Below are 9532 nucleotides of genomic sequence, written 5' to 3' on the forward strand. Positions count from 1 at the left end.
CCTCACACCATGTATGGGAGGGATGGAGGGCAGTGGCATTTTTCTCTCTATTACTATTGCTGTTGTTACTGTTAATTTTCTTATTTTATTACTGTTTCTAGTAAATAGTTCATTTCACAACCTGTGATCTTTTTGTGCCTCCAATTCTCCTCTCCATCCCACCACAGGAGGAGGGAACAAGCAGCACATGGTCTGAGATGTTTCAGTGGGAATAATAAATTGGGGAATACCATTCCTAAATGACAAGAACTGGTCTTTCAAAAAAGTGACAGATAATTCTCTACAGAGGACTTGTTAACATGACTAGTTGCCTCAAGAGACAGCCATTTGACGATTACTATTCAAATTCAATAGATGATGGTAATGTTTTTTCTGTTGTATAAATCTAAGTTTTTAACAAAAGTTGAGCTTCAATGCCTTTTCTGCTTACCATTTTGAATAACATATGGTCACAAAAATCCCAAACAAACCCCATGAGAGATAAGGCAGAGATCTCACTGAAGTAGCTATATCATTAAGAACTGACAAAGCCTTCATCAAACATTTGTGTATGGGCATTTTGTTACCACATTAATTACAAATTAGAAGGGATTTAGATAATAGCTACAAGACACTGGAGAAGGTATAAAAGAAGCCTTAACCTATCAAGCTTAACACACCACTGAAAGGCATTCAGCTATGGTGGCACAAGTATTGGCAGAGTTAATATTCTGCAAGAGAAGTAATTGGGAGCACAGAAATGAAAATCAGTTTTCGTCAATATATTCTGACATGCCCATTCTTTTAATAAAGGTGAGTGCTTTCACAGATAGTTATTCTAGCCAAGATCAGCAAACATTTGCACACCAGTGTAGCTTATACCCATGAATTAGAGGGTTACACAAGCAGACTTTATGCAAGACCAAATGCATATTCACAGAATGCATTTTAAGTCAAAGCTACTCCATTGCATGGCTTTTGTTTTGACAAGGCCAAAGAGGGTGCTAGCCTTTGCCTAGGTCTGACAGCAAAAGATTTCTAGCTGTAGAGATGCCTAAAGATTAATTTAAAACCAAGCATTTTTGCACAATGTTTATCACACAAGAATTGACCCAAGTGGCACAATTGACTAAACATTGGTCCTTACACTGTTCCAATACTCTGGCAAAGAGTTTTGCATCTTAACACTTACAAATATTTTGCTACAATGAATATGAAAACATATGTATCATAGTTAAAGTATTTAAGGCATATCTTAACTTGGGGAAGAGTCACATAGCTATTGCAAACATGTCCCTACTGCTATCAACTTAAGTTTCTTCTCCCAAGCAAAAGCCCTTTACCCAAATTTCTCAATTACTTGTATCATCTTAAGAAAACAAAACAGCCTAATGGAAATTCATCATGTCATGTTTTAGTACTAAAACCTTAAGGAATAAGACACAGCCTGCTTGCCAGGCAGCCTTCTCTGGGATTAACAAATACTACAGTATCTGAAAGTGTTGCCCACTTAAGACAGCCCTTTTACATTCCCCTTGTTTTCCATGTGATGGCCTCAATTAAAAAATCCTAAACATCCAGAAAGTCTGAAAGTCACATTTTTTCAAGTCAAGCAAGATTCCAAAATATCATACATGTATCCCAATTCGGTAGCTTTATCATTTATCTCCTATTTGTAGTACACTTAGGGCAGATATTTACACATTTTAAATATTTCAGAAAATGTGGATAGGCAATCAATTTGGCTCATCTTGGCTACTAGTGCTTCGGGGGAAGGTACACAGTGCCAAATTACTATTAAACTGATCTGGTGAGATGAGACATTCAGTCACTACCACAACAGCTTAGTAATTGCAATTCTTCTAACTCAAATTGCTAGATAAAACACTAAAGTTTTAAAAAATGAAGTAGCATTCTGGAAATAGGAAGCTAATTTTGTGTACATGCATGTATATGCACATATCTGATGACACACAGCCCAAATTATAAGAGGACATGCTATATTATGAGTCACATGATCTCTAGTCCAGCCACACTGCAGTTCATCTGTAACTGCTATGTTTCCAACTAACTCAGATACACTTCAGTTCAAGATAATATCTCGGCTCTTAAGCCTATACTACACATTACTATGACTGTCTGATGATGGCCATAAACTACACAGCCAAGCTGGATGTCAAAGAACAGAATAAAGTTCTGCAAGCATTTTTTTCTGGCATTTCCTACCCTCTAGATGTAAAATGAGCATCATGGAACACAACTAAAGTGTTATTAAAAAGAAAACAGTGTGACTATATCACTATGTAAAATGACAGTGTAAACATGACTTCAGAAACAGCAAGGTAAAAACATGTTTGAGCTTTTGAGAAGTTACAGATGTGGTCCCACACTCAGACACTGGTAGAACATCACTGCAATAGCAGAGATCTCAAAGATTTACCAGGCAAACAAAATATTAAAAACACCCTTCTAACACTACAGAGTCAAAAGCTTCCATTAATTTCCATAATATAAACCAAATCTAAAGCTATGCACATGCTTTTAGTTATTATCTCTTGAACAGACTTGCAAGAAATCTCAAGAGGCAGAATTCTTCACATTGCTATCCAAGAAAAAGTCATGTTTTATTTTACCTTATCGAAGGATCACTCTGTGCAGACTCATGGAAATAGAGCCAAACAATGAATTATGCAAACTGACAGTGCTCAATCTTTCCAAATGGAAAGCTTTCTATTTTTATCCTCATGGCAGAGGCAGGGTCTCCTCTTGCCATACAACAGGACCTAAGTGTACACAATCTTCTATTCTCAGGCAGTATCAGAAGTGGAAACCTCTGTGCTTCTTAGCATATACAATATCCCTACTTGGATCAGAGGAGTCCTAGGGGAAGGGCTGGAGGCTGGCTACCATCATTATATTGCCTGTTGCCTCCTGAAGCCAGGCAGATGTCCAAAAGAGTCTACAGTCTGGGAGGTTCTGTGGGTCCCACAGACCCAACCATCCAAAAACCTACATGCAACAGCAGAGTGAGGGTCAGTCAGGTATTCCCCAGGCCTCAGAGTTAAAGATCATAAAGTATGCTTATGATCCATGAACCAACATCAGATGTTTCTTACCTTCCTGCCTACAGACAGCTTCATATCTCTTTCACTTTGGAGATAGCCAACAATAGGTGATCCTATCCTACAGATAGGTGGGTTGCTTACTAACATCAACAATACCTAAAGAAAACAAAAATAGAAGCTTAATTACACTGAGAGAGAAGCTTTGTAGCACCTTGCAATGCAGAGGCCTGCAGAAGGCAGCTTTTATGCTCAGAGTACCACACATTTGTTCTTTGGCACCAAGAAATATTTTTGTGGAGTTGTGTTCTACTAGTTACAACTTCTATTTGCTTAATTTTAAGCTCTCTAGAAAGACTCTTATAAGACCAAAACTTTTAAGCATGGTGCTCATACTTGCCATCAGTTATCTGTAAGTTCCATATTAATTCACTGCTCTGAAAAAAAATTATTCTCACATATTGCAAGTTGCTATGCAATCAAAACAAATCACTTGGAAGAAACTTGAGATCCAACAATACAGAACTCTAGGCAGCACACAGTTAACAAGTTACAAAAAGCAGGGAAAGCAATGCTTTAACAAGTATTTAGCCCCCGAATTACTTGAAAAAACTAAGCATAATGCTTAGGTTCTTCCCTCCCCCATTTATTTCAAGATTTGCTCCTTCATATAGCAAAAATACCTTATGAAATAAATTGTCCTAAGAACTACCAAACAGTGCAGTTCATTCTTCTTGTTTCCTTGACACAGCAAACTTGGTCAAACTGTGCTTCTGGGCAGCACTACACATCTAATAATGAAGTTTCCATTTATATAATTTCTCACTTGCACCTTCTCTGAAATATTGGCTTCCAGCACAAGAATGGGAGGTCACCAGTGTATGAAATAACTGAACTCCTTCCTTGAGGGTGGTGATCTGGAACCTGAGCAAAAGGTTGCCCAAAACATTATTCCCAGTCATAATGAATAGCTACATAAAGTCACTAGATAAGGCAAAGATTAACAGGGATAAGAACAGCCATTCAGAAACATCTAGGCTTGTGACAACCTTCACTGCAGATTTACACTTTTAGCTGATTGCATGAAGGGGACTTGCAGTTCATGACTGCTCCTATCCTTCACTGATACAAGCTGCTCTCCACAAAGTGGTTGCTTCTGAAGACTGCTGCCCTTTTCATCAAGCTAGGAGGTCCTAAACTATGAAGTACTGCAGTAAATCTGAGCATGCTATATTAGTTTATAATATATGCTTAGATGCTGTGCTTGATTTTTTAACAAGTCCCCAGCCTTTATTGTAGACAGCACTAAGATACTGATAATCTACCATTTAAACAAACATTCAGGGGGACAGGTTTTCTGCTTCAATTTATCAAATACTGGTTACAGGATTAGCAACTGAAAGCAGAATCTGTTGATATGTTGAACCAGCCTTTAACAACAGTAGCTCTTGTCAAAAAGGTACAAAGAGAACACTTCCCTCATTTCAGTTTATTCAGCTAGTTCAACAACCCAGAGATAAAAGTCATATTTATTAAAGAAAAAACAACCTGTCAAAAGGTTCAAGTGTTTCATGAGCACAAATCAAGCATTTGTATTCCCAACCAACTAGCACCAACACCTTATTAAGGTCACATTAAATACAGGCTTTTCTCAAAATATTTATACTTTAGCTTAACTAGAAGCCTTTGTACTTCCTTTCCAGTTCCTACCCTCAAACCACACCTCAAGTGGAAGAAATTTCCCAAACTCTCATTGCCACAAAGTTTAAAAAAAGTTACAGATTGCATATTTCTAATCCTGCTTACCTAATCTTAGGAAACTAAAAAACCAAAACAAGATGAAGCTAAATATTTCAAGTCAAGAAATCTGAAAAACAAATCAGATGCTGATCTAAACTAGTGCTCACCTTGCATATACTATGAATATATCATAGAAGTCACCCCAGAAGATTAATATCCAACTTTATTTTATTTCTAAATGATTCAGCAAGCCAAGTCTAACACATCTAAAAGTTTGCCTGAAGGCCCAATACAAAGTAAGTCAACATCACTTCTCCGGACCACAGGACTCCTTCTCCCTAGTGACAGAACAAGGGTCTAAAAATCACTTTTCAGAATCTAAGATGAATAACCAAAGACCAAACACTACCAAAACAAAACCCACCATGAGCAGCTCCCCATGGAGGGAAGGTGAGACAGAAACAACATATGAGAGACTTCAGCCATGATGCTTGAAGCGAATTCCTCTCCTGTGGAGGGGTGAAGGCATCACGAGACCTTCATCTCCCACTCTCAAAATAAGCATCACGGGACTGGTCAGAAGGATTTACAAAAAAGGTACAACATTTCAAGGACATAAAATACCAAAAGAGATATCACATTCATAATACTGATGTAAGGCAACTGGCAACCTTGCTTAAAGTCTACACTTGTTAATGCACATTCCCAGATTATTTCATAGATTGTTCTAACTTCTTTCCAAGAACAATTACATACACATAGTTCCCAAGCAAAAAAATTTTGATTCATTGTGATTTCTTTGGAAAAAAATGGATGAGTAATGTAAGTGCAGGAAGAGGCTGTCAAACCATTCAGATGTAAAAATGGCCCAATTACCAACCCAAGACTAGAGCAACTTCCAGAATAAGTAGTAATGGAGGCGAGTCTAAGAATATACCTATCACACCTACAGGAGCATGTCCACCAACTCATTACAAAGAGCAAGCCTTGTGCCAAAGCCTTCCCTTCCTTCTAAATAATGAAGCCAAACGGAACACAAATCTATTATTCCACATGCTACAAGTTAATTCTGGGTTTGTGTAACAAAGCTCTTAAACCTTGACCCAGCATTGTGGTTGAAGCCCATCCGGAAATAAAGCACCATGCAGTCCCTTGCTCAAACCCCCCCCCATCCCACTGTGGTGGAATGGGGAGGAGAATCAAAGTAAAACTTGTAGGTTGAGATAAGAACAGTTTAATAATTGAAACGAAAGTCAAATACAGTAATTTTGGTAAATTAAGATAAGAACAATAATAAAACGGGAAAAAACAAGTGATGCACAATACAGTTGCTCACCACCCGCTGACTGATGCCAGACACCCCCCCTTCCTGAACCCAGATTGGCCACCCTTCTGGGTTACTCCTCACAGTTTATATACTGGCCATGCCATTCTAAGGTATGGAATATTCCTTTGGTCAGTTTGGGTCACCTGTCCCAGCTGTGGTCCCTCTCAGTTTCTTTTGTGAACCTCTTCACTGGCAGAGCATAAGACAAGGAAAAAAAGTCCTTAAGATAAACACAACTTTGCAAAAAACCTAACACACTGGTGTCTTATTAACACCATTCTCATTCTGAATCCAAAAGACAGCACTGTAACAGCTACTAAGAAGAAATTAACTCCATCCCAGTTGAATCCAGGACACCCAGAGAGGCCAAGATGCATGCCAGCCAAGCAAAGAAATTATCCCAAAATTTATTTTGGTTTGACAGAAATCAAAGGGCATGAAGTGAGAGACACAGGAGCCACTACTAAAACAATAACTCCTGGGAGAAGGGAGCTGAAGGGGACATTATTTTGCTAGAGACCAAGCAGACAGACATCAAGTGGAAAGGGGTCTGCCCGATGCAACAGATCTTCTGCAGGCACTATGGCTTTTCAATTGCTTCCTTTAAGAAAAATAATTAAATTCCTCCTCCAATTGTTTTGAGAATTTAAGTTCCCCCCCTTTTCTGGGGCAGCAGTGCCAGATTTCTTGCTCACTGTATTTACAAGAGAACCACAAACGCATTTTTAGATTAACAGGAAGACTCAGAGACAAATGCTTTTAATTTATCTACCTTCACCAATTATGTGTTGCTGTAACCTTTTGAAGGCTGCCTTCTAGAAATTTGGAGAGGAAGAAAAGGAAACCAGAGGGAAAAAATCATGAAAAACAGTCATAAAGTCCACGGAGTTTTAAAAAAAACCAAAACCTCACAGCTTTTATCTTGAGTTAGTCATCCTACACAGGATGCTCCTACATGACAAAGCTATCAACGGAAGCCCCTTTGAAATAAACACACACAGACTAGAGCCAAGAGAACAAACTTGGGGTTGAAAGGGAAGAATTTGCTCTCTGCCATGAGGTACCTGCGTTTCTTTGGGGTTAAAATTGAGAAATAACAGAACAGAGACAGCTATAACACGGCCTCCTCTTCCCAGAGGGCATCCTAAAAGAAGAGGCCCTGCAGGCCCCCAGCCAGCCTGCCCTGCAGATCGTCCCCGCGCCGCTGGCAGCGGGCGGGGAAGGCCAGCTCGCAGGGCACTATCTACGGGAGCCGAGCCCTGCCTTCCCTCCTTCCGTAGGCCCCGGCCCCCTCCCGCGGAGGGTGGAGGACCTGACAGTGACCGCAAGCCCGCCGCGGCCCCTTCGAACCCGACAAAGAGGCCCGGCAGGCAGCGAGGGAAATAGTGCAGGCCCCAGCGGCAGCTCGCCGGGACATCCGCGGCGGCGGGAGGCCCGGTCCGCCGGCGGAGCGGGGAAAAGCCGTACCTTGAAGTAACCGCCCTCGTAGAGGGTGTTGGGGGGCCCGAAGATCGCCACCTCCCAGTTGTAGAGGTCGGACTCGTCGACCAGGGTGATGCGGAAGCCCTCCACAGGCTCCTCCTGCAGCGACTTCAGCTCCAGCATCAGCGCTTTCTGTGAGCTGCTCATCTGCTGCTGGGCCATGGCGCGGCGCAGCCCCCGCCGCCCAGGCTGCTGCTGCCGCTGCCCCGCCGCCGTCGCGCTGCCCGACAGGCCCCCCGCCCCGCGCTGACAGCCGTCGCCGCCACCACTTCCTTTTGTGACGGCGCCCACTCACATCTGACCTCAGCGCGGCGCGCTACGCCGCACCACGCTACGCCCCGCCGCACGGCAAGCCCCGCCCCGCCTTTACGGGCGCACTTAAAGGGGCAGCGCTCTCCGCCACACTGTTTGTGGAATGCATGGGTGTGTGGTTCCTGACGTTGCATCAGCCCTTACGGGACAGGTCCACATGTCGTGTAAAGCGGAAGAAAAGTTGGGTGGAGAGCTATGAGTGGGATGGAGAGGGTGGTTTTCTGTGAGGGTCATGGGTAGGGCACGGCCAGTCCGTGCTGCTGCACTGATAGACATTCACGGTCAATAAAAGAGCAGCTTTTGTACAAAGGATGGGTTTTGAGGAGCGACCTTGCATGACCCATGGTCCCCTAAAAATCCTGCAGCAACCCCCAAGCAGCAGTGTGTCAGGAAAATTAATCCATAAACACCAGAGGTTTATGTCCAAAAAGGAGAGAGAGAAGTCCTGTAACTTTATTTGAATAAATGAAGAGGCCATGGGGCATTTCCCCTGGGGTCTGTCAAAATTTTTAGGGGACGCAGCCTCCTTTTTATCCTAATTTCCCGGCCACATTTCCCTCTCTCTTTCCCCATTGGCTGAGGTACTTGAGAAGTACAGACTTCCAAAAAACGCCTAAGACCCCTTCTAATGTATGCCCCCTCCCTTTTTTCTTTGTGTCTCTGTTCTTTTTCTCTAAATCCAGAGATTTAGCACAGTCTTGAATGAGTAAGAGTCTGTGTCAATTAGTGGAATTCATATGGAATTTATGGTTTGCCCCATTGCTTCTTTCACCTATCAGTATCTGGCCTTATCTACCATCAGGCCAACAGTTTGTATGTAAAGACACCTCCTTCTCATTCCTTTCAAGCAGGAGAGGAACTGGCAGTTATCTCTCTCCCACTGGTGTTGTTTTCACTTGGCTCCACGGATGTGTGAGGTTCTACAAGCAGAAAATACAGTTTCAATCTTTACTTCCATTTTTTGATATGGTTAAGGGAGGAAAATGTTTGCAGAATTGGCAAGGTACATCAACCTGTGAATGTGAGCAAGCACCTCAGACCATGCTTGTGATCTCCTATTCCTTATTCAGCCTTTAACAAGTGATATTATTTATTGTATTATTTATTTTTAAAATTAATATGTTTATTTTTTTAAAAGTTTATTATTCAGGAGGAGGACAGATAGCATAGCACAACCCCAGATGGTAAGACTCTGGGTTTCACTTCTGGAAATGTTAATTCATGCACCTGTCTTGGCAGCACAAAGGACCCCACAGCTGTATAAGAAATGTCTGGCATGGAAATGTAGTTGCAAGCTGGACATCTTATCTCAGCCAGGACAAGAGAAGTAATAAGGATGTAACAGCCCTGACAGAAAAGCTGATGCCTATTTCTTAATAAAGAATTAATGTGGTTCTAGCAGGATTGTTGCAGTGTGTTTTGTTAAGTTATTAGGTTGGTTTGTTCCAATCCCCTTCTGTCTGAAAATGGTTCTGCCCCAGTTCTCCCTTCCCGCCTTTGGAGCTGTCTGTCTTCCTGGCTCCACCTCAGCCAACAATGTATCCCCTAAACTCCGCCCTGGTTTCCCTGGAAACCCTTGTATTTTTTCTTCTGATCCCTCCCCAGTGCCCCGCCAATCACTCTCACTCCC

General features: G+C 42.0%; 1 protein-coding gene across 1 annotated transcript in view; it reads right to left on the reverse strand.

The window, feature by feature from the left end:
• LOC129133638 (ubiquitin-conjugating enzyme E2 R2) overlaps positions 1–7752 on the reverse strand; it is a 74668-nt gene extending 66916 nt beyond the window's left edge. The window contains exon 1 of the mRNA XM_054653268.2: positions 7576–7752. Within this exon, the coding sequence (XP_054509243.1) occupies positions 7576–7752 (177 nt within the window). The remainder of the gene's footprint in view (positions 1–7575) is intronic.
• Between the last annotated feature and the right edge of the window lie 1780 nt (positions 7753–9532).

This window comes from Agelaius phoeniceus, chromosome W (genome assembly GCF_051311805.1).
Source record: "Agelaius phoeniceus isolate bAgePho1 chromosome W, bAgePho1.hap1, whole genome shotgun sequence".
Taxonomy (NCBI): Eukaryota; Metazoa; Chordata; class Aves; order Passeriformes; family Icteridae; genus Agelaius; species Agelaius phoeniceus.